The 26878-nt window shown below is 35.1% G+C and overlaps 1 protein-coding gene across 1 annotated transcript; it reads right to left on the reverse strand.

Moving 5' to 3' along the window:
• Nucleotides 1-248: 248 nt before the first annotated feature.
• On the reverse strand, nt 249-8861 carry LOC129257513 (beta-1,3-galactosyltransferase 1-like). Its single transcript, XM_064096739.1, has one exon. The coding sequence runs from the start codon at nt 8461-8463 to the stop codon at nt 7003-7005; it is 1461 nt and encodes a 486-aa protein (XP_063952809.1). The 5' UTR covers nt 8464-8861; the 3' UTR covers nt 249-7002.
• Between the last annotated feature and the right edge of the window lie 18017 nt (nt 8862-26878).

Below are 26878 nucleotides of genomic sequence, written 5' to 3' on the forward strand. Positions count from 1 at the left end.
TATTTTCTGAATTAAGATAATTCTCTTTTTTTGCAATAAAGAAGTTTATTGATCACATGAGTTACTAGTCTGAAGATATGTTGAAGTAATTTTCAGAGTTTTGTTTATCTCATATTACTCTATCTCTTCACATCATTTTTTAAATCTGTGTGTATTACCCCTGATTGAAATCAACTCCCAAAAGGCAATGAATGGTCACTTAATTATGATAAATGAATTACAAAAGAACAAAAAGAAACCTGTAATAGTTATATTTTAAAACAACTGGAATTGTATTTAATATAGTATCTCTAAAGCGCATAGACTGTGATTTCGATTAATTATAATGCTCACTCTGGTCTAGACAGAAAGATAATTTCATTGCAGAAAAATAATAATCAAACGATAAACAAGAAAAAAAAAAAGTTCATTATAATAGTCAGAATATGTGATAATTGAATATACAAGCAAACTTGCATAAGTCGACATGCCATAAGTGAAAAAAAAATCATCTAACTCGAAGCAATTTTTAACCACATTAATCACAACACCTCTTTGAAGTCAAATTTCTCCTAAGTCAAAGTACTGTGGATTATGCAGTTCCAATAGATTTGACTTTAATAGTCAATGTTGCCTGTAAGATTTAAATCATCATCAAATTCTGGCCCAAACTCATTCACGGTTCACATCATGACTTAAACTAAGTAAACAAAAACAGTTTTCAACAACAGCTGTTGATAATGCAGAATTTTCACAAAAAAATAACACAAACATTAAAATTGATTGCATGGATTGGTGGAAATGATTATAAGCACACATTGAAAATAGCTACCAAAAAATCAAAGGCCATTATTCTGTACATGTTTTTATCAATACTGACTATTTAAAATTATTGTATTTACTAGTACTCCATTATACATTTACACAGTATTTCTAGCCAAGAAAGAGCATGTTCCGCAGAAAATCATATTTAACGGTGGATGTTCTTGATTTTTTAAAATAATTTGTGGGGGCACAGTTAATTTAGCCCTATTTTAACTGGGTATTTTCATACCTTGTTCTTATTAGGGGAGGCTGAGAGTCAATCTGACCCCCCCCCCCATTCATCTTTATTTCTGATTAATGTGTTCCAGAATTTAATTCTGATCAATTTCAAAAGAGGGTTGTCTCTGTCAGGCAATAGCTTCTGCTGCTGCATTTCATGGAAAACAAGTCTGTGTAATCATTTTAATGCCGGTGCAAAAAAAATGATCTGTATCATGTGTTGAGAAGATTGTGATGGGGATCCCAGTTATTTATTTTTCTTGTCTTGAGCAGGCACTGTTCAAATAAGCGTTGGCATAATTGACTAAACTCAAAACTGAATGGAGAGTTCAACTCCAGAGATGCCAACCTTCTTCAACAGAAAAAAAAAACATTCCAAGAAGAAGAGTATTATTTACCCACAAATAGAGGATCTTTTTTTTATTTTTATTTCCCTCACTGTGATGGTCTCAAGTCTACACGGTCACTATAAAAGAGCAAGCAAGGCCCCAAACTGCAGATAGGAGTTGCAGCTGTCAATGGAAAGCAGATCGTGCATATCATACTATGGCAAATACTCCACGATCAGAATTTCTTTTAAATGTATTAAAACATACCAAAAAATGTATGGCCTTCTTCATAGCAAAAAAAGCAAGACATGCAGAAACAAAAAGGAATGGTTTTAATATTCGTAATGTAAAGGTGAAACTATGCAAAAAAAGGTATGGCTGGCATCTCTGACTACATATGTCCCTTGGCTGTAATTCTAAATAGGTGATAGGTCTTCCTTGTGAATCACAATTTAACACGGTTTTTCTTTCTCATGAATTGTAATGTAGGACGGGTTTTCCTGGTTTTATTGTTTCCTGTTTCTGCTTTGATATTCCACCGACTACCCCTACCTCCGACAAAAAATTGGTTATTTAGATTTTCTTTTCTTTGGAGGATTTTTCATTGCATTATATGAAACATCTCAATTTGCCTTTTACAACTCAAATTTCTCGAAGTGCAACAATAACAAATTTGAAATTAATAAAAAAAAATCTTAATTACAATATAGCAAAGTCAAGTCCAATATTAGGGCAATTTAAATGTCTCTTGAATACATATATGAATACTGTTAATTACATGTTTACTGCAATCATATACAAAATATGTCCAACAAATGTTCAGATTATCAATTATTTGTTTGATTTCATAAGAATTTCGAAGCGCCATGAACTATTTCATATGAGTATCAAAGTATAGCATCACAAATTTCTTCATTTTTATTTCTTGCGCTAGAGCATGATGAAATACCTCCTCAACCCAAATTAGATGGGAATCAGTCTATAGGGGCATAAGATACAAGTCAACGGATATCATGAATAATTAGCCCAGTAGAAATTAATGTATTATTGGCATGATTCTGAATGTTGTAAACCAGGCTAATAATCCATTGACATGACTTTCATGAGGTCGTATCTTGGGCCCCCGTGGATTCCTTCCCACCAAATGTGGGTTAAGGTTATATTTGCATTATTCTCCACTGAGCTATGGTGAAGATAATGCTGAAATGCAAAAAAAAAAAAAATTTGTCACATCATCACTTCAGTATGCTAGACATGTTTGCTGCTATCATTCTTAATAGTTAGTACATGTAGGTGTGTTTAAATATCAAAAGCTATTTACAAGAATAAAAAATATAAAGCTGATCAATCAATGTAAAAACATATCTGCCAAGATTATCACTACAAAATGTAATGTCCATTAGATTATAGAGGGTACTTACTTTCTTTTTTTTGGTCATTTCCATAGTATAAATAATCAAATTTGCATTGTAAGAACAAAAATAGTACCAGCGTAAAAAATAGTACCAACACATTTTCATTTTTACATAAGTTATTCAACAATTGCAGAATAATAATTAATAACTTGTTATCACAAGTAAAATGTTACAATCATATGATACCGATTTGTCATTTTGTTTCATTAGCTTATCACTCAACACAACCTCATGAACACTTGGAATTTGGCAAGACAAATGTTTGTCTTCAACAGCAATTAATTCTCTATCATTATTTTCATACTTTGATAATAAGCCAGTTCACGGTTAGCTCATGATCAACTTTCCTCAAATGACCTTTGTGATTTTTCATTAGGATAAGCACTATCATTTTCAAATGTAGATGTTGCGTAAGCTTTACCGGTAGAGTATTCAAATTCTAAGAACAAAAGGCATTGTATATTGTATATAACTGTCAAATACCAGTGATTATGAAGGCTCTATTTATTACTCTTCAGCTTGGATGTGATAAATATTTTGAAAGGAATACATGAATAATCATCAAATCAGAAATGCCTATGTCAGTGAATTTGAAAGCCACCTTCATGGTTGTCTCCAATGACCTTTTTCTGCTCGTGCGCAGTTTACAACCGTGAACAGGCTTATTGAAAATGGATAAAGCATTAGTTCATATTAATGGTAAAAGAATTGAATTACTGAAAAAGTTGCCAATTTGCATTAAAAAAAAGTGATTTTGCAGTTTTTGTTGTGTTGCCAATTTAGAGTGTGTAATGATTAGCTTAAAGGTCAAGTCCACCCCAGAGAAATGTTGATTTGAATAAAAAGAGAAAAATCAAACTAGCAAAATGCTGAAAATTTGATCAAAATCGGATGTAAAATAAGAAAGTTATGACATTTTTAAGTTTTGCTTACTTTTAACAAAACAGTGATATGCACAACTCAGTGACATGCAAATGAGACAGTAGATGATGTCCCTCACTCACTATTTCTTTTGTTTTTTGTTTGAATTATATATTTCCATTTTTTACAGATTTGACATTGAGGACAAACTTGACTGAATCATATAGTATTAAACAATGCTAATTCCACATGCTCAGGGAAGAATCAATCGTTGTTTCACTTGACAATGAGGAGAAAATTCGAATATTCCATATTTCATATAATAAAATACAAAAGAAAAAGTGAGTGAGTGACGTCATCAGTCTTCTCATTTGCATACCCACCAGGATGTGCATATAACTGTCTTGTGAAATTAAGTGAAACTTTAAAATGTCATAACTTTCTTATTTTGCATCCAATTTTGATGAAATTTTCAGTGTAATGCTTGTTGGATTTTTCTCTTTTTATTCAAATCAACTTTTTGTTGGGGTGGACTTGTCCTTTAAGTTAAATGGCTGTTATTCAGTAATGACATCACAAAGAATACTGTACATGGTAGGTACATGTATCAGTTTTTCAATGTGTTTTTTTGCTTTCAGCCATATTCCATTTGTAAGTGGCAGCATCGCATTCAGGAAAAACTCTTACCTTGTCTTCATAAACTTTGGTACAGTACCAGTAATTTTAATCATATTGGAGTATCATGTAACATTCAAATACTGTGCTAATCTTTGGTGCATGCGAGTACGTACGATTGTACGAGATACTGTGATTGTGCATTTCATAAATTAATAATCTTTTTAAATAACATTTAAAAACTTCAGCATTTGCAGCTGTCCAAAGTGATCCCTTAATGTGATTGTGCATTTCACAAATTAAGAATCTCTTTATATAACATTTAAAAAACATCAACATTTGCAGCTGTCCAAAGTGATCCCTTACTTTATTATAGTCGAGATAAAGTTTTAGAGGGTGAGGGAAAGAGAGAGAGAGAGAGAGAGAGGGAGGGGGGAGCAAATGAGGCTGAAGAGACAGATGAGAGGGAAAAGAAAAAATATGAAAGAATGGAAATATGTGCAAGGGCATGATATACAAGCAGAGAGAGAGAGAAAAAAGAAAAGTAGGAGAGAGAAGGGGGAGGAAAAGAGAGACAAGATAAGGGGTAGAAGAAATAAATGGACAAATAACAAGATTATCAAACATAGCTTCCCTTCCCTATTGCAGAAAAATAGTCCAATATGCCACTTTAAACATTGAATACAAATCATAAGCAGCAACGTCAAATATACATTCGATGATTCGAGAATGAACTGCATTATTTAAATCGAAAGAGGTGATGTCCAATAATAGAAATAATACATACTTATATCATATTATATGAATGCTTGTTTTAAATGTGGAATATACATCCACCATATTACAGTTCTACTGGGGAGAATTTCATAAAACAAAGTCAGTGACTTTCACTGAGTATTGTTATAAGCTACTGAAATCCTTGCATCTGATTGGCTCAGAATAAATTAGTCAATGAAGAACACAGACAAGATATTTCATAAAACACTCCCAGGTTCTAAAGCAAAGCTTTTTTGTGATCAACGGAATACTTTTTTTTTTCTAAAATAAACAGTATCCCCTTCCTGGTCTCCCCTATTGTCAATTAGTCATAGTACTGTACTAACAATATCAACATGACACACAGAAAATACAAGTTCCTCCTACACGTAAATCAAAAAAGGATAATAAAATTTAAAAAATACCGCAATTTTTTTGTCAGCATTCCAATGTACAGTGTGCACTTATTATTTTCTGTGTAAAATTGAAATTGACTTGCTGAGTCATTTATGAGTAAGAACACATCAAGACGTGCAAACTTTTAATTTTTCATCAAAATTAGAAGTATACTCCTCCAAAGTAATTTAGCTCAAACTGTTTTCATTAAAGCCAAGTTTACTCCCAACAAGCTGATATGAATAAACAGAGAACAAACAAAATAACAAGCATAGCACTGAAAATTTAACCAAATATAGATTGAAAATAAGAAACTTGGGGCATTACAAAATTTGGCTTAACAAAGTGAAAACAGAATAATAATATATAATAATATTGTGTTTTTCATATTTTATATCTGATTTTTCTGAAATAGTCAATATTATGCTTGTTGATTTTTTTAAATTCAAATCACCTTGTTGGGTTGACTTGTAGATTTTGAATAGTAGCAATTATGCCATTTTGATTTTAATAGGGGGAACTTACTTTTCATGAGGCTTATTTCTGATGCTTTGTTTACGAATATATAAAGTTACAAACTCTATTCAACGAGAAAATGTACTTTTATAATGGCAAAGTCCACTCTGACATTAGGTTGGTTCTAACAAAAGCAACTAAAAAGGGAAAAGACATGTTTTGGGAGTTTCTTTCAAATTTTTTTTTTTTCAGAATTATAAAAGTTTCTGATATGTGAAGATGTCACATACAAAAAGCTAAATTTATCAAAAAATCCATGAAATGCCATTTTCTCATAAAATTTTTCACCTGTTTAATGTACATTCAATGTATCAACAGAGAACATCATTTCATAGATAACTTTTTTGAGAAAACCGTTAAGAAGATCAGAATGAATGAATTTTAGATTTCATGACGTATGGAAGAGCGGCTCGCATAATCTAAAAAATCATGTATTAATCTGTTGTTCTTTGATTTATTTTGTCAAACTTTCAGTAATATGTTCTCTCATTTCTTTGCATTTATCAAGACCAACTTGATGTCCGAGTGAACTCTCCCTTTAACCAGTTGGAGACTAAATGATTTTGCTATAACACATGTTTTCCAAAGACTCCAGCCTGCATATATGCAGACTCAGCATCCAAAGGGCTACTGGGGCGTTGCAAGAAACTTGCGATCAATTGCAAGTCTATTTTCGGTCCCAAAATCAATCATAAGTTTTGAAAGTAATTGCGATTGATTTTCTAATCTGCTTCTTGAAACAAGCAGGGCAATCTGATTTTCTACAGTTAAAACTGATCTATCAACTGTAAAATTGCAACAGAATATTTGTAATCGATTGCAAATATTTTCTTGCAACACGCCGTATGTTGTTGATTACTGAATTCTGTCATTCACACAGGCTTCTTACAGGGACTATCTGGCTGAAGTGGATGAGTAGGTTAGGCACTGCTCATAAAGTTTCTCCTCTTGTACCACAATTCCATAAGATGCAGCACGAATAAAAACTGATTGTCAAAGTCTTGCAGAGTGACGTAATAAAATGAAAGTTACCTGAAACTTTCCATTTCCTACAAACTAGTACTCTACATTGCTCTTGGTTTGTTGTCTTATCATATATAACATTTGTACCCTTTTTCAGTCTTCTGGTCGTCCCATATTCTTCGCATTTCTGTCGGAGGGACCATGTGAGTTGTAAAAATGCGCTTGTACTTGCAATAAGAATAGGGTGTCCGCCAATTGTTGAAACCCTTGTGATTGATGGGCACTATTTGGAGGGAATGTATACAAATGGCAAAGAATACGTCCTCCAGGTATAGGAAAGGCGTGTGAAGCGATGTCTCGTAGACCTTCCCCGCGACATCCCCTGAAAACATATACCCTGTCCCAGAACAAAACGGTGGATATTTAGTACCGGGATAGGTCTCTTTCGGCATGTACCACTTGCTTTTGGGGTCACGGATAGGACTGCCATTGATGACAAATCCACTCACATAATTTGAAGTTGGTGTAATAGGCTTTGAAAGGTGTGGGACGATGTTGGCATACTGGATGTACATATCGTCATCAGTTTTCATGATGTAGTTGGCATGGGGGCAGTAGATACTGGCCCACTTCATCCCCATCATCGTTTTGATTGTCAGGTTCTTATAGGTGTCCATGAAATCTTCCATGAGGATATCTTTGTATCGCTTGCTTTCTTGTTCTACTAGAGACTGGTGTTTGGAATTCGTGCTTTTAGCGAGAAGGAACAACGTCACAATCTGCTTGCCGTTTATCTCTGTGGGACTTCCCCACGTTCTGCGTATAGCATTCCTCTGGTCAAAATTCTTGTGGATGCTCATGACAAGCACCAGGAAGAAAGTTGGCTTGTCACTGCCATCGCTGTTCTTGCACTTGTTGGGTTCATTCAGAACCAGGTTGTAGTCGTGGGGGAAAACAATAGGTTTCTCTTTTTTACCGCCTCCTCCAAACATCTGCCCGATGACATCCAACACACCACCTTTATCATTACGCTCTGCAGGAAATTGTACTTCCTCAACCTTTCCAACATCCAAAGGTTCTAATTCCTTCTCTACAGAGTGAATAGGTGCAAGATCCTCAATAGTCATCTCGTATTTTGGTTTTTCTTCCCTTGACTTATTGTTATGAAGCATTGCCGTATCAGAGGTCCTCTTCGTGGACACCGATTTCCCTTTGTGGATGAAGAAGTCATCCATACTGTTGCGTTCGGACGTCGCATGTCCCCTGTACGCATGTTCGAGTGCCATGGTCAGGTCTTGATCGTTGTTCTTGCGCTTCCGATCTTCTTCTGCTTCATGTTCCCTGTAGGCATTCTCAAGCATCATGCTCAGGTTTTGCCTACTCATGCCGTGATCCCTGACTGCTGACTTGACCAGCTTGGATATCTCATCTTCAAACATCTCCGCCCTCAGATGGTGGGTTCTGCCAGATTGCTCAACAGGCTCTTTCTTCTTGAAGGCCACAAGACTTCCGGACATGACCAGGTAGAAGAGGATGTTTCCCACGGCAACACAGATGGCAAAACAAAGATTCCTTGACATCCGTGACATCTTGATATCCCTGCTTCGCAAGCTGCCACTTGTTGGGTTTAGGTCTGTCACTTCATTGCCAATCACCTGGGAAAAAAAAAACGAGAAAGAAAAAGAGAGAGAGAGATTAGAAATTCATCATCATAGAAGTCCAAGTCCACTCAAACAAGAACTTGATTTGAATATATAGAGAAAAATCAATACGAGCCTAACGCTGAAAATTTCATCAAAATCGGGAGAAAAATATAAAGCAAGTTATGACATTCCATTTTTTGGAACCCTTCTTGGGTTGCAAATACAGGAAAAGATGACATGTATCACCCACTGACTATTAATTTTGTATTTTATCATATGAAATTAAAAATATTTTTATATTTCAAACATTTTGCTTATCAATAATGTGAAGCAAATTTGATTCCTCCTGGATATGTGGAATTAAACCTATCATAATTCAATGAAGTGCTTCCTCATTATAAAAACTGCAAAAATAGACAAATTCTCTATTTCATAGGATAAAATACAAATGGAATAATGAAAGTGTGACACAATTGACTCTCATATTTGCACAACACGAGTGGTTTACATCAACCATTTCATTAAACAGAAGCATACATGTGTAACTGTAAAATGTCCTGAATTTCCTAATTAACTTTAAACGTTTAAATTTTATGTGAAGCATTCATTGAAGGTACATGCACATTGTGACCAAAAGTTCTGACCCTACATCCATTCATATGATTGCTTCATTTGGTCATCCTAGAAAATCAGGAATGGAAACAACTCCGGACCATCATTAGCCCAAGCTGCTTATGAATCAAACTTTTATTGATGAACCACAAAAATCTTTATCATAAAAATTAAGTGCTTGTTTAACAATTCTAAATTGTACACATCTTTTATAGGCTTTGATCTTTAAACTTAAATTGATATTTAACAGCAAATTGTTGTATCTTTATACTTCAATTATTAAATGAAAATAAATAAGAATTTGTGCCAATCTCTTATCAAAGGACAATGGGATTCCCATATACAAGCCTCTAGATATTCCTGTTTTTTTATAAAGATCAAATGATCATGTAATGTAATTATGTAATTTACATATTCATATGACATCTATTATTTTATACAAAAATTATGTATGTATCGAGAATACACAATGTGAAAATCACTGTAGCTTGTCCTGCATTATGGGCAACTGATATGCAATCCGACTTGAATACTCCCAAGTGAGTGGAGGATGTGCATACATTCTATCAGGGCCCTGGGAACATTTTTTTTACTGGGGGTGCTGATGTAAATTGGAACCCCCCCCAAAAAAAAAAAAAAAAAAATATCACCACAAAATCGAGATCAAATTGGTCCAGAGAAATTTGAAAAGCAAAAAAAAAAAAATCATCACCATCATCAAAATCATCATCACCACCACCAGCACTACCAGCACGACTACCACCAACCACACTGCTACCATCATCATCATAATTACCATCATCATCATCATCATCATCATCACCACCACCACCAACACCATTACCAACAAATGTAATCACCATCATCATCATTGCCATCACCACCACCACTAACAACACAACCACCATCGTCACCATAACCACCACCACCATCATTTTCATCATCATCACCATCATCAGCACTATCACCACCACCACCCATACCACTACATGTATTTTCATCCTCTTCCTTATCATCATTATCACAATCCTCCGTCTCCTCATTGTCATTCTTCTTATTGTTATCAATAAAGCATAGGCTTTAATAGGCAGGGACACATCTTTGTGACCGACCTCCTTGGAGGAGTTTTACAGGACTATCAATAAAAAAAAAATTAACCAGCAATTTTCTTTCTTCACAAGTTCAAACAGCTGACCAGCAATAGTCAGAGAGGAAAGACTTGTAGATCCCTATCCCTCAACGCTTTAAAGGTAGTATCAATACCTTTCTTCCTCTTCAATAATCAAGATGTCCTTCTCAATTGTACACATGGTCAATGATGGGAAAATCAATTTCAAAGGGATTGTGATGAAGGAAGTACTTTTGTACTGTACCTAAAATGGTGGCAAGAAAATTAGGGTGACAGCAAGGGAGTCAAAATGCTCCAAAGAAAGAAAACAGAGGAATATCCAATATAGAATACCATTCAAATTTTTTTTTTTTACTAAAATTGATGTGTTACAAAAGCTGTGATCCATATCAGGCCCCGTTTACATTCACTTTCCCGACTAGGTTCCCACTAAAACAATTTCCTGAATAAAATTTGGAAGATCAGTTTTATAGTGTTCAGTTGTACAGTTAAAAATTAAATCCAGATCAATCTTGTTGCTATATTTTTACTAATACGCTAAAAAATGTCTGTACCCCTACCATAAAGTGTAATTTTGTATCATTCTGTCTATGTGTATAAATGCATTTGTAATTTGTAAACAGGATGTGAAACAAATTTGCTTGACTGATAATAAATATATTCAATTCAATTCAATAAAGGAAATATTCTCAGCATTGGCAGTGGGGTCAGGGCTTCCCATGTAATAGATTCTCATCAATACGCTACTATTACAGTGAAACCTGTCTATAGTGACCACCCAGGAGAAGCACAAAATGTGGTCTTTAGACAGGAGGCTGCTAATACACACAATCTGCCTCCATGGGAAGCAGTTTTATTGGTCACTATATGCAGGTGGCTACCATACACAGGTTCTTATACACACAATCTGCCTCCATGGGAAGCAGTTTTATTGGTCACTATAGGCAGGTGGCTACCATACACAGGTTCTTACACACTAAATCTGCCTCCATGGGAATCAGTATAAGTGGACACTATAGGCAGGTGGCTGCTATAGACAGGTTCTTATACACAAAATCTGCCTCCAATGGAAGCAGTCTTAGTAGTCACTATAGGCAGGCGGTCACTAACATAGGTTTGACTGTAAATGCAGTGTGTGACAGAAATTTTGAAAAATCTTGACTGTAATTGGTTATCAATCTAAAAATTCTAGAGATTTATAACTAATTATGATGATTTTGAAAGTTTAATTTTATTTTGAAATTCACAGGAATTTCAAAATAAAATTTAAGTTTCAAAATCATGCTTCTCTGTGAAGTCACACATGTGACCCACTTCTTTTGACCTCTGACCTTGAACCTATATTAGAGACATAAAACATATCTCCAAATGATAGCTGACTAAACATGTTAATGTTATATAAACTTTGAATTACAAAATCTCTAACAATTTTAGATTTGTAACTAATTTAAGTCAAAATTTGTCATAATTTTGGTCACACAAACACGTGACCAAGAATGACACAGTACAGGTTTATAATCATTCAGAGCGAAGATTTGTTTGTATTGTATCTGTATTGTTCAGTCACCCATAATGAACTGGGCTATGAAATGAGGCGAACTTGAACATCAAAAGACAAGGTGGTCTAGTGAACAGGGCTGGTATCCAAATAAAAAGTTTTTTTTTTTATCATACCTGGCTAAAAGCAAAATGCTTAAAATTGTATTCAGTTTACATCTAAGTATTTAATTTTACCAAGCCAAATTGAAGCAAAAAATACTTACTTATAACCACTGTGACATCATAAAATTTAAGCCAAATTATGCAGAATTCATTTGTGCGCAGTATGTGTGACTGCGGGTATGTACGTTAATAAAGCGCACTGAGTAAAGTGTAAACACTAAAAATTTTGGTATCAAAGTATCAAATTGAATACCGGCTCTGGCTCCCAAGGTCTCTTTAGGGCCGTCTGCACTGCACAAGCCCGAGTTGTCAAATTTTCCCGATCAGAACAATCTCAGGATTATTTTGTAATGGAGATGCAATCATCGGGATAGTTCGCTGGATTAATCTCATGATTGCAATCCCAAGTCAACTTAGGATTATTTGCAAAATAGTGCACTATTTACAAATTATCCCGCAAATTCGCAGGTGCAGACACACTCGGGATTGTTTATCTACGGCGTCGCACCATGATGCATTGATGCCTTGTCGACCATGAATTGCTCTTCTTCTTGCACTGGTGGAGATGGGGTTTCTTGAATCTCAAGACTAATTGCGAAGAGGGCCGATCGGGCTGAAATCTGGAGATTAAGCAAACTCGGGCTGGTACAGCACCGCTTTTTCTGGATCACTTGAGTTTTTGGTCATGCTGAAATGATTCCTTCAGTTCCCGCTGATCTGAAACAGTTTAGTGCAAACCGGTTTAGGGAAGTAAATGTGCCATGGGGTCTTTTTAAATTTCAATATTTTTCTAGGGCAAGGCCACTGAATATAAGGACCCATTGCTATATACAGCACAAATGGCAAAGGATAAAAAAGGGACCAATTATCCCTATTAAAGACCAAAGAGGAGAAAGGCAATGAATGGATGTGAAGGTCATTGGAAAGAAAGACATTACGCAAAATATTTTTTCTTTCCAAATTTTATTAGCATGCAATCTCCTCCTCCGCCGACGGCCTTGAGCTTGGACTTCTGCATAAGAAAGGGAGAAAGAAAAAGAAAGGGAACCAGAAAGATGGGGATACCCCCCATATCACTATGCTAACCTAAATCCAGAGATGTCTATGATCTCTAGTCTCAACTCCAAAGAAGCTTTCAAGATTCAAAAGAGTGAAAATACATCCACTTATTTTATACCAAATAATGATTACCAATTTTTAAAATACCTCCCGCCAATATTATGCATTACATGGATATTCCATCTGTTTGTATTTCCAAATCTGATCGCTTATAGGGGGTAACTAGGGCAAATCATTGGCCAGTATTTACTTATGATCAATATTGAAGAAGCTAGATTGTGAATAAGATTTCATCATTAAAACCATCTACAGAGAATTAGATCACTTTTTATTAATCATAAGAGAAAAGCTCTGAACTAAGTTGTGTATGTACTACAGTCCTGTGTAAAACTCTGCTTAACTAAAAACAATTGTACATCAGGCTTTAAAAAATATGAAGCGAATTGTGATGTGATACGACCAGGAAAATTATTTTGTGTTATTTTTTAAACAGAGGAAATAAGAGGGAGTATCCAAATTAGCTCAAGTGTCACAGTGACTACAGATGATTGTACTTGACCAACCATTCTACTGCCAGCAGAAAAGTATGTGTCAAGACTATAGTAATTCCATCCCCTTTATGATAACAATAAGACACAAGATATCAAAGCAACAATTGTGTTATTCTGTCAGCAATACATCCAAACATGGTTTGAGTATATTTTTACTATCAAATACAAGGATATAGCTGCTTTCAGGAAGATTGAAAGTGCTTTTAAAATATGTAAATTTACAAAACTTTGTCGAGACCTTCAAATAAATGACAAGTTATTTTATGTATTTATACCTACCCGAACCAGACCCTTTTGAGGTTCTGTGTAAGCTCTTGAAAGTTAATGTGAAATATGTGACCGTCGGCAACCTCTCCAAAACCAACAATAAGTCGCACATAATGATTTTGAAATTATTTTGAGTTTCAAAAAGCATATTCTAAGCTTTAAAAAGATACTGTATATCACTTGTAAAAATTGATCACCAATAATCTACACAAGTACTTGATTGAATGCAGAATAAACTAAGCAAGAACATCACAAAATATTGAGAAAACAATATTCAAAGTTTGGGGTTAGGCATGAGATGTGCACACCATGCAATCTGCAGGCGGTGCTGCACCAGCCCGAGTTTGCTCAATCTCGAGATTAAGAAATCCCGTCTCCACCATTGCAAGAAAAGCGATTCCTGCTCGCATGAGGCATCGATGCATTATGATCTGACGCCATGAATAAATAATCCTGAGTGCATCTGCACCTGCAAATTAGCGTGATAATTCGTAAAATAGCACGCTATTTTGCAAATAAACCCGAGTTGACTTGGGATTGCAATCTTGAGATTAATCCTACGAACTAGCGCGATAATTGCGTCTCCCCCGCCAACTATCTCGAGATTTTTCAGATCGGGATAATTTGCCGGATCAGAAATAGCGCGCTAATTTGAAAACTCGGGATGGTGCAGACGGCCCTATAGACAACTGCTATGAGATGACGTCATTTTGAGGGCTGCCATCTGCATCAGGTCCTCACCCTCGTTGACTGTCAGAATTGAAAACCTCGCTACCTCCATTCTGACGTTCTCCCAAATCATAGTCAACGTGCACGTGAGTGACGTCATTTCAACCGCTCAAGCTCAGCCTAAAGATCCTTTGCAATGGATCCTTCCCCTTATAAAACACAGTTTTCAGTGAATTTACACAAAATTTATGTAAGTCGTATGATACATTATATTTACCATAAGTAAAAGGAATCAAAGCAAGTGAAAGACCAAATGTGCACAAGTTGCACTTTCGCATCACCCGACCGGGTCGTGATGCGATGGTATGCCAGATCTTCCGGGTTGGGCAGCATGTCATGACCCGCTCGCTATCACGCTCTTTCATGTGGACGTGCGTACACGTACACGTTGAGTAAAATCTAACATATACATATCTGTAGTGAACATAGACAGATGACTACATTGACACACCAGATCAATAGACTGATATGCCGTTCTCGTTCACTCCTTCTTATCTCGAGTGAAACTTCCAAGCATTCCACATAAGCTTGTATCAGAGTAACTCTTGTGGTATCTTGTTTTCTATTCAACTTTACAACTTGAAATATTCACAGTATGAAGAAGAATTACTCTTGTCAAATAAGTAATGAAATATATATATTTATATGATGGTTATTAGAAAAAAAAAATGTTTGGACCACTTGTTTTCTCCTTTTTTTGTGAAGATCATATTGTATTGTTGGTATTGGGATGGCTGGTAACATATAGTGCAAGAACAGCAGACGAGGCATGGTAGGGGGGCATTTGCCCCCTCCAGTCAGAATCGTTGCCCATCTCCCCCCCCCCCCAGAAATTTTGAGAACTGAGAAAAAAAATACTGTCATAAGTGTCCTACATGTACTAAAGTGCTTCAAAGCATCATTTTCACAATTTAAAATTTTTTCTCATCCATTCAATGTTAGATCCCAACAATATTGGTCAGTAACATACATGTAAATGGAAGTTATTAAGTATCTACAATGGCAACAGATAATTAAAGGTTCACTATACACTGTGCCTAGGGCACATGAGTACAAAGTCTGCAGGCACACAGACCCTGATTGAAACTTTGATCAACAAGTGTGTCTCCACGCAAAGACTAGCACATACAAAACCTGCTGTTTCAACCTTCAATACACAAGGCATGAGTAGGCTGCACATTCAGACCCTGAACTCCAGTGTAGGGTTTGCCAAGCAGACTAATGAGTAAATAAATGCATCTGCACGCTGTGCGTTTTGGACGGGCGTAAAGTAAAGATCACATGACTTTAATGTTTATAATAATGAATCAAAATTAGATAAAATAATTTTCTATCAAATTATAAATTTGATAAAATTTATTCCATGTTCATATGCTTCATGCATGTACTTGGGCCTTTGGAAAACCTAAACACCATTTTTTGTATATGATTTCAATTCTTAATATCTTGCTGTGAATTGACAAAAATTATGGTTGATCAATTTTTATATAATCCACAGCTGCATAATTTCTCAAATGAATGTATTTTACCAGCTGCTCAAATTTGCAATAGTGTAAAACTTCTGGTTACTCGTTAACCAGTTCCATTCCTCTATTGAATGCTAACATTCCCAAGTAACCTGGAGGATCAAAATACATGCATCTGTGTGATTAAGAAAATAAATCGACATCTTAGACAAAAAATCAATTCAGTACCAATAATAGCTGAAATAAGAGTTACTCTCTTGCCTAATGACCTACTTGTACACAGGGACATGTATTTTTTTTTAATGATAGGTGATTTTTTTTTTTGAAAAAAAAAAGAAATCTGGAAACATGGTTCAAAGACATTTGCTCAGCCTCGGGTGACAATTGCTCCGATGTAAATCCCACACACTAATGGAATGGCCAACTTCAACCCTAGATTTAACAATACCCTATCCTAAACCTAACATAAAACCCTATTGCAACCCTTACCCTATATCTTAGAAGAAATAAAGCCTGAAGCAATTGTCGCAGGAGCAAATGTTGTGTCACCAAAAGCATTGGGTGTGGTATTTGCATGGTAAATACTGTACAACATGATTTTGACATTTAATCAGTAAAAGCACAGAGGTTTATCTTGATTAATGTATTTGACTAAAAACTCCTATTATTTTTCACTAATTTCATGAAAATTAATTTTAGAATATAAAAAGATTAATGTTTATTCCTTTTAAGCCAAAACGAAACTTAAAAAGTTGGGTACTGCTTTGGCAACTCCATTTGGCACAGCCCCATCTGAAAAAAACCCAAACAAACAAACAGAAAGCACCCTACTATACCCAATTATTCAGAAGGCAATTCTAAATGAAGAAAAATATCAAATTTGGCAAAATATGGGCGATAATATTGTTATGTTACTACTGCCACAAACTGTGTATATAAAAAACAGATAAAGTCGAGAGAAAAGGAAAAGTACATCCTGGTAAAAAATTATGCAGAAATTAAGAAAAACACATCACTGAAAATGTGATCACAATCTAGGCCCCCATTCCACAGAGGGGAGACCTTTGAAGGACCTTTCAAAGACCAAAAATTGGTAAGGTCTTACAGCAGTCTTCAAGATCACTGAAATTTGTCATCACTGTGGAATGGCTCAGACAGACCCCTCAAAGAACTCTGAAAGACTGATGGATATTGCTTGTCTTACTGGTCTTAGACTAGTCTTATAGAGATCTTTCAATGGTCTTTCAGAGATCTTTTATGCAACAAGTGATCTTTCAGAATTCTTTCCATGGACTTTGCCTGGTCTTTCAATGATCTCTCATGAGTCTTACAGTAATCTCCGCAAAAATCTTGAGAGACTGCCAAAAGATCATGGAAAGACTAATAAGAACTTTGAAAGTTCATTGAAAGACCACTGAAAGACTGCTGAAAGACCATCAAAAGACAATTTTCCTGTAAGCAAGGCTCAACATTAGCGGTGGCCCGGTGGCCCAGGGCCACCAAAAATTCACCTCGGGCAACCATTATTGATAAAATGTTAAGTTTTGGTGGCCCGAATCGGGCAACCAATAATTTTCAAAGTAGCGCAATTTTTCTCCCAATTTTGCACGCATTTATCAACTTTCTACAGCTCAAATTGCAAGCCAGTTCGTCATGCGCCCTTTTTGTTGATCTACACACAAATACACACACACAAAGTTTGCATATTAGGCCTACAGCTATAGCATACAGTAGCTATTATCCAGCCAGCCGCGCCGGCCGGCTGGCGTGAGCTTTGCATGAAGCCACTGCATACAGCTGTGCTCTAGATCTAGCTCAGCCTATTCAGACTAAGGGAGCTGCGATAAAAAATTCTGCTGCTGAGAAATCTTCCACAGAACTTTGAAAATCTATGTCAAAGTCACATTTTACACCAATGAAATGCAATTATACAGTCTATATTACGAAAATCTGGTGTACCCTGATTATTTGCAAGTATTAAGAAGAGGAATTATGACCTCTCTTTTGACTCAAAAAGACCGATTTCCACATGAATTAATACACATAAAAACACATAGGCAAGTACATCACAGTCCCACGTGTGCATTTGTATGTATGTTGATACTTGGTTTTTTTCGAAGCTGTGTATTTTCTAGCCAAAAACAAACAGACAGTTTCTTTCTTTCTTGTTTATAAATGACTCTTAAACCACTCTTGAAAAAGTAAATACTTTGGGAAGGCATTTTTTTTCCCCAACATTTTGGCAAATATAGGGAAGGACTTTTCTCACACTTTTTTTCCAGATATAATTTTTGCCGTTTTCTTATTTTGTTTTCTTTCATTTTTTTTACAGTGGTTAAAACCATTTATACCCCTTCCCATTGAATATGCCTGATAAAAAAATATGTTTCTACTGAAAATAAAATAACACAAACTAAAGGATATAAAAATAGAAATGTGCCATTCCCAAAAGGTAAGTGAAAATTATTTGCTTGGTTTTTAATTATATTCCAGTCAGAATAGACTGTTGCCACAGCTGTTGAAAAATATATGTAATGGCTTCTTAATTTTCCCCTTTTTTATATTAACTTTGTTTTATTAATTTTTCTTTCATTTTCTTTCCTTTTTTCTCTAATTTTTTTCTTTTCTTTTTTCCCCTGTTCTTTGTTTTTTTCTTTCTTCATTTTCTTTCTTTTGTTTTATTTCACTAATTTCTTTTATTATTTTTGTTTTCTTTTTGTAATATACTTTTTGAAAATTATTTTCGTTTGTTTCCCCCTTTTATGCATTGTTCTAATTTCGCAGCATATTTTTCTGTGATTTTCTCCTTCTATAATATGCTGCAAAAGAGAAAACAGAAATAAACTGGATTTGGGGCATGCATAATCTAGGTTTTAGGATTCAAAGAGGAAGGAAGGAAAAACCATTGTTTTGTACATCTATCTGAGTTTGCTATGCACTATTTATTTACTTTACCATTATCTCTATACAGAGATTTTTAAAAAAGTCCACACAACCAGCGAACAATACAATTCATTTATTCACTTTCAATCATTTCATTTTTACAACGATAGAAACAATTATCAATTAGCAAAGTAAAATAACAGGAAACAAGGTTTACATACAAGATGTATAAAGTGAAAGTAACTTAGTGCCGTGGGAGTGGCTGCAGAATTAATATTTTAGAAGTTTGTTTTATTCATTTTTAATGTTTTTCTTTATATTTTTCGGGCCACCAAACTTCAATATCGGGCCACCAAAAAAAATTATTTGATGGTTTTGGTGGCCCGAACGGGCCACCGCCAAAAAAAGTTAATGTGGAGCCTTGCTGTAAGACCGCTGAAAGACCGTTTTGAACAGTTTCAAAAAGTTTTGGGACTCACGAGGACCACGAAGACAATTGAAAGATCCATCAAGAATTGTGAAAGACCTCGGAAATCTTTGAAAGACCCTTGAAAGATCAAGTAAGTTTCATGGTCCTTACAGCAGTCTTTCAGAGGTCTTGCTCTCTAGGGGAAGTATGCAGGGCTTGGAACGTATCGAATGCATTACTGCACTCTTACGTACATGTAGCTACATTTAGTAGAACCTATGTTATTTTTGCAGGAACATAACATGTATGCAGACGGCAAAAAAAGAAAGTTGAGGGATGACATCATATATTTTGATATTTTGAGAAGAAAAATGGTATTTCCAGCTTTTCTGTCAGAAACATGTGTATGATTTGGGAGTATTAAAAGTATTTTCCATGAAACCTGAACTACATGTATATTCATTAAAAAACCAAGTATAAAATCAGCCCCCAAAAAGGTACAGTAGGCACAACTATTATCGTATATTGATACCAAGGTTTATTTTCAATTGGTCTATTACCAATTCGTCCAATTCCCAAATCCTCTAATATCATTTGGTCTACCATCAGTTCGTCCACTATCCACATGGTCTAATTGCCATTTCGTCTGCTCAACATTTCATCTAAGTTGGTGACTTGGTCCAATAGCTATTAAGTCGATATTCCACTTGTTAATTAGGCGAAATGAATGAAAATAAAATGGATATTAGACCAACTGGTTACAAGACAAAATGGTCATAGACAAACTGGTGATTGGACGAAGTGATGATTGGACCAGACGGTTGTTACATGAAGACAAAATGTTGAAGAACATAATGACATTAGACTAAATAAAGGTAGACTACATGGATGTGATGAGTGGACGAGTTGGCAATAGACAAACTGGCAATTTACCGATACCATGTAGGCAGTTCCTTAAATTCTGACAACGAATATCAAAGTCAAACGAAATATACATCCTGTAAATTTGAATAAATCCATTGTGTTTGCATTTCCCTCTTTTCGTCTTCAATTGGACATGCTTCTGATTCTGTGCTCAAAATTTTGTATAAACTCAACCAAGAACACTGTACATGTAGTCTGCAGGCATGTACCCACCATTTCCATTTACTTTAAATATTTATAAACCTTGTGCTGCCAAAAAATTAACCTAAAATTTATCAAGTACATAAAGAAAAGTGTCAACAGGGCTTCAGAGTGTTTGGCCCCAGTCCCTTTTTGGCAAGTATGAACACAATAGCTTGATTAAACAGATTACTTCATAACTATGAACTTTGTACAAGTAGAAATTTCAAAGTTGAACTCCACTCTCAGCATACAGTGTACCTGAATGATTCCATAAAGTACATTGTAGGGCAGGTCAAAGAAGGATCAAGTTTGGGGTCTCTGCACACGTACATGTAGAGGACTTTCTGTCTCGTTTCCCTAACAAACCATGAAAATTAAGCCTAGTTCAAATAACTTTGAAAGATTGGCCCGGTAAACATGTCAAATTTAAAGGAGAAGTCTACCCCAACGAAAAGTTGATTTGAATAAAAAGAGAAAAATCGAACAAGCATAACACTGAAAATTTCATCAAAATCGGATGTAAAATAAGAAAGTTATGACATTTTAAAGTTTTGATTAATTTCACAAAACAGTTGCATGCACATCCTGGCTGGTATGCAAATGAGGAGACTATGACGTCATCCACTCACTATTTCTTTTGTATTTTATTATATGAAATATTCTAATTTTCTCCTCATTGTCAAGTGATACAACAATTAATTCCTCCCTGAACATGTGGAATCAGCATTGTTTAATACTATATGGTTCAGTCAAGTTGGTCCTTATCGTCAAATCTGTAATAAATGAAATATTGTATATTAATTCAAACAATAAAAAACAAAAGAAATAGTGAGTGATGGACATCATCAACTGACTCACCTAGTTGTGCATATCACTGTTTTGTAAAAAATAAGCGAAACTTTAAAATGTCATAACTTTCTTATTTTACATCCGATTTTGATGAAATTTTCAGCACTATGCTAGTTTGATTTTTCTCTATTTATTCAAATCAGCATTTTCCTGGGGTGGACTTGACCTTTAATTTCATGTCTGTTTGTACAGTTTGGAGTACTTCCACGATGATGCAGAGGAAAATACAAAAAAAAAAAAAAACTGTGGACAGTTGAAGTTAAGCAGTGAACAATTAAACAAATCAATGCCCCGCCCCCTCCTTCCACCGCCCATGATTTTTATTACTCATTATAGTTTAAATATGGGAAAGTAACTTAAATCTAGCGCCCTCTCTCTGTAGTTTTTATTTTTATTCAAAATAGCTGTTTGAACACTTATTTTGTATATTTATTGATTGGATATTTAGAAAGCTACGGATTAAGATTGTATCCTGAAATTTCCAGCCCATTCCACGCTTGAGGTCTTTCATATCTATAAGACAAAAAAAAAATTTCATTCTGATCGGGAGCCTGATCAAATTTAACATTAATGTAAAATCGATTAATCAACACAATAAAACACAATTTTAGTTTATACATGTATGAGTCCGTCACATAAGGCATAAAATTAATTTCATATTTTTGGAAGCTTCTTTTCACAGCTTACAGGTTACTGCCTACATTTGCAATATTAAAGCTTTAATAAGCAATGCCATGAAGGGAGATTTTCTACGGCTCCTTTTTTATTTTCCGGGGCAAAATAAAAATGAGCCTCTGTGTAATATTTTCTCCAGGGCTGCTTCGCATCTCAACCGTTTTGTTATACAATACATGCATTAATCAAGTATTAAATGAAATGCAATCGGGACAAACACCAAAACTAAAGGAAGCCTTTAAATACAAATATAAAAAATTGAAAGCCCCCCCCCCCCCCCCTGTGATTAACTGCTACCAAGAAGAGAAAACAGGGTTTCAAATTAATTTTTGTCACATATATGTGTAATTTCCAATCAACTCAAGCAAAGATATGGAGTAAAAAAAAAACAATAATGGTAGAACCACTGTACACACCAAGTCAGGAGTTGACCAGGGAAGTGTACGCAAGAGTGAGCATTTCTTGTCATTATCCATTGAGAGCTGCTTTTACCAATGGAAGCTCCTTGCTTTTACAGGAAGCGATTGTGTAATAGTAATTTGTGGTAGTATTTTGTTAGTTGAGTGCCTCTTTACATAGGTGTATACATAATAGGTGGAGAATAATAGCCAGAAAGCTAACAAATGCTCATAATAGCTCATGAATATTATTAGCCCTTTTTCCATGAAGTCAGAGTAGTTAGGGGGGAAAATTTATCAGTTTAGAGTTTTGGAGCATTTTTTGACCTAATTCCCTACCATATTGGTTAAGTCCACCCCATAAAAGTGTTGATTTGAATTAATAGAGCAAAATCAAACAAGCATTGTATAACGCTGAAAATTTAATCAAAATCTGTTGTAAAAAAAGAAAGTTTAATGACATTTTAAGTTTCGCTTATTTTTCAAAAAAAAAGTTATAAGCACAATTCAGTGACAAGCAAATGAGAGAGTCAATGATGTCTCTCACTCACTATTTCTTTTGTTTTATATCGTTTGAATAATACAATATTTCCATTTTTATGTATATAATAAGGATCAACTTGACAGAACCATAAAATGTTAGAACTGTAATTCCACATGTTCAGGGAGGAAAAAACTTTGTATCACATAAAATGAGAAGAAAATTTGAATTTTCATATTTCATCTAATAAAATACAAAAGAGATAGTGAATGGGTGACATCCTCTCATTTGCATACTCACAAGGATGTGCATATAATATTTGTTTTGTTAAATTAAGCAAAACTTAAAATGTCATAACTTTCTTATTTCACATCCTATGTTGACAAAAGTTTCAATGTTATGCTTGCTTGATTTCTCTCTCTTTTTTTTCTATTCAGATCAACGCTTTGTCAGGGTGGACTTTAAATCTCACAAAGGATGTGTTTATTGAGGAAACTTTACTAGAAGTACAGGTACTTCAGTGAAGTTCAGTCACGAACATAAATTGTGAGTGCAACGGATGGCTTCTGTAGATGTATTGTTTATCGTTGCAATTTGAGTTCCAAAAACCAACGCGCTGCTCATCTACATGTACATGTAAGCGTACAGGAAATGGGATCTGCATCATGCGTTCAATCATGATGCCCATTCCACAAAGTGTCTGGGGTCCTTTGACAGTAATGAAACATATTGGGACTGAAGTTGTGTTATAATTGCCTCAAGAGCACGATCTCCTTGGGTAATAAAATCCCCCTTATTGTGGAATTAAAATCCAATTTGCGATTATTGCTCTCATTACCTCACATTTGAGAAGGCATTTCATTTAAAGTTTGACTCAAAATTAATAAGATGTGACCCTGAGTGATGTAGATTTAAATCGGGGTATTTTCTTGACTTCCTTTAAAAGTTCTTGAAACTGCTTACATGTACAGGTATATGTAGTCCTACATGCTGCAAATGTCTCAGCGCCAAAGAGAAATCCCATGAACTTTTTCAACGTTTTGAAAAGAACCTTTATAATTTAAAGATATTGTAACACTTATTTATTCAAATGGTAGCGTTGATGTATCGAGTGTAGGCGGTACAACAAATGATGAAGCAACACATAATAGCTGATATTCTGGAACATTTATTATAACAGATTTATCATAACAAAATCGGTTGAACCCAATATTGACCTCTAACCACACAATATTCATGGTCTGGGTTTTAGAGGCATGTCTACACCTGATGAAGGTGGGAAATAAGATTGATCTCTCCTTGCTTTCCCTGAATGATCTTTACATAACTTATTATAAGTATCTGTTTATCCAGTTACTATGTCTACAGACATGCCAATTAGCCAGCCATACCAGTATAATTAGTGTGAATAATATAAGAACAGCTTTACTTTATGAGTTGAGCTAAAGCTTAGTAGGCTGCACCAAGTATTGTGTTTGAAATCCTAATATTATAGCTTTTATCCCCCCCCCCCCCAGTATTCACTATGGTGATACTCATAAGTAGTTCGTAATATACCACTGAACTCATATTGTATAGTAGTTCAGAGGTTTATACTGTACAAAATATTTACAGGTTTTTCTTAACTTAAACTGAAATGAAATGGATATTTTACTCTTACAATACTTTAAAATTTTATTTCAGAAATATTGCTTTCACACTGGCAAAATACAAGTTGTGACTGAATGAGTGTGAAACAACTTTATGTACAGTATTAAGTAAAATCCATCAACAAATTCTGATTAATCTAGGAATAGACATGATTTATATTGCAGGAGCAAGGAGATCAGTAAGATACATGTACATGTATTTCAAAAAGTTGACAAAATCTCTCTCAAAAAGTGTTATTTAAATCCTGGAATAAAAGATGATCTTTTCTTTGGATCATTCATTTAAATTGGACAATTGTAAGAAAATTTCAACAGTTTCCTGTTGCTATCTTTGCTCAACTTCATTGATTAATCTCACAGGCTCCCCGTTAATTAACAAGAACTTTTTTTCAGGCTGAATAATACCTGTTCATTATTTCGCATTCACGACGCCCTGAAACATACCCTTCGGGAAAAGTCCCTGAAGTTACAAGCATGCGCAGTATGGTCTGATAAGCAAGCAAGGCGTGAGATTAAAAACTGCTACATGTAGCTCAGCAGCCACCCAATGCGCCGGTGCCCAACTACACATGACCTGAAACTCGCACATGATATTCAGGGATAGTATGGTTTATCTTATGTCCAAGTTTCATGAACTAGATCCATAAACTTTCAAAGTTATGGTGACAATTCCTGAAATAACCCCAACATGGCCAAAGTTTGTTGACCGTAAGTGACATTTGACTTTAATCATGTGACCTGAAACTCTGGCAGGATCTTCAGTGATACACTATTACCCTTATTTCTAAGCTTTATGGCCTAGGTCCATATACATGTACTTTTTAAGTTATGATGACATTTCAAAAACTTAACCTTGGTTAAGATTTCGATATCGAGTCCCCCAACATGGTCTAAGTTCATTGACCCTAAATGACCTTTGACCTTGGTCATGTGACCTAAAACTCAGGCAGGATATTCAGTAATACTTGATTAGTAATACCCTTATGTCCAAGTTTCATGAACTAGGTCCGAATACTTTCTAAGTTATGATGACATTTCAAAAACTTAACCTTGGTTAAGATTTCAATGTTGACGATGCCGCCGCCGTTGGAAAAGGGGCACCTATAGTCTCGCTCTGTTATGCAGGTGAGACAAAAATTATCAATTCTATTCGAGTCTACCCAAAATAGTATGCAGGACTAGGCATCACAGGCGTTTAAAGCTAAATCAGGGATGATTTTACATCAGATTGTGCAATACAAATATTAAAGACAAAGGGAAAATCATGTAAGAATATTACCTTGAAATGGTCACACTACAGGATCTTTCCTCCAGAAAATGCAGGGAGGAGTGAGATTACCTGTTTCAATGAAGATGTTATGCATCGAGGGAGAATTTGGAAGGTTTTCATTATGCAACACCCGTTGCTATTGGCACCTATTAACAGTCAGTCCGCAGCCCGTCCGAAAGTGCTCTATTTTATTCAGCGGTATGCATAGCCGACCGTGGTTATGCATACGTAATGAGCTGTGAAGACGAACTTTCCGATCGGTGTTTTTTGCTCTTAGAATCGTTTATTCCTCACAAAATTGGTCTTATATTATAGATAAAACTTTGAAATTTCTCATCAGCTAAATAAAATGCACATTTAATGTATTTTAAAGACCGATATTTAGCTTAGAAAAAATGATTTTTTTCAAGAAATATATGTGAATAAACAGAGCGCATTTTTGCATCGAATCACACTTGCGTCAAATTGATATTATAATCAATATAAAGCGTAGACATTCTTCTTTACGATTGAAAAAGAATTATGTAATTTCATGATGTAGCAAAGTCAGGAACCACAAAAAACCACGGCAATGTCCATCGCAAAATGATTGGAATTGCAGTAGAATTGCCGACGCGTTCTGATTGGTCAACAGCGGCGCACAGACTTACAACATTTGATATAGCTTAAAAAACCCGGAAGTGGTATGGAAGAGATCGATGGCGAATTGCGTAAGCCCAATGTTTTGACGTGTGCAAGGACCCTGGTTCGAACTCGCCGGACTGTTTTTTTTTTTTTTTTTTTTTTTTTTTTGGGGGGGGGGGGGTGATGGGGATATGTTTATGCTTTTTCTTTAAATCATATTCCTTCATCGTTCCTACCCAGCTTTATTCTCTTTTTACTTTCATGAGAAGTTCTATTTAGGCCTGTATTTATTAAATCATGGAGCTATTAATAGCTCTATGATCAATTCTTACTTCTTCTTAATCACTCCTTTTGATTTTCAAGTTCTTGATTACACTTATTTGGGCAGGGGTGGGAAGGGAAGTGAGTTAAAGGTCAAGTGCACATCAACAAAAAATTATTTGAATAAATACAGAAATTTCCCTTTTTTTAAAACAAAACAGTTATATACACAAAACAATGGTATGCAAATAGAGTTGATTATGTCACTCACATCACATTA

The sequence above is a fragment of the Lytechinus pictus genome, chromosome 3, assembly GCF_037042905.1.
Source record: "Lytechinus pictus isolate F3 Inbred chromosome 3, Lp3.0, whole genome shotgun sequence".
Taxonomy (NCBI): domain Eukaryota; kingdom Metazoa; phylum Echinodermata; class Echinoidea; order Temnopleuroida; family Toxopneustidae; genus Lytechinus; species Lytechinus pictus.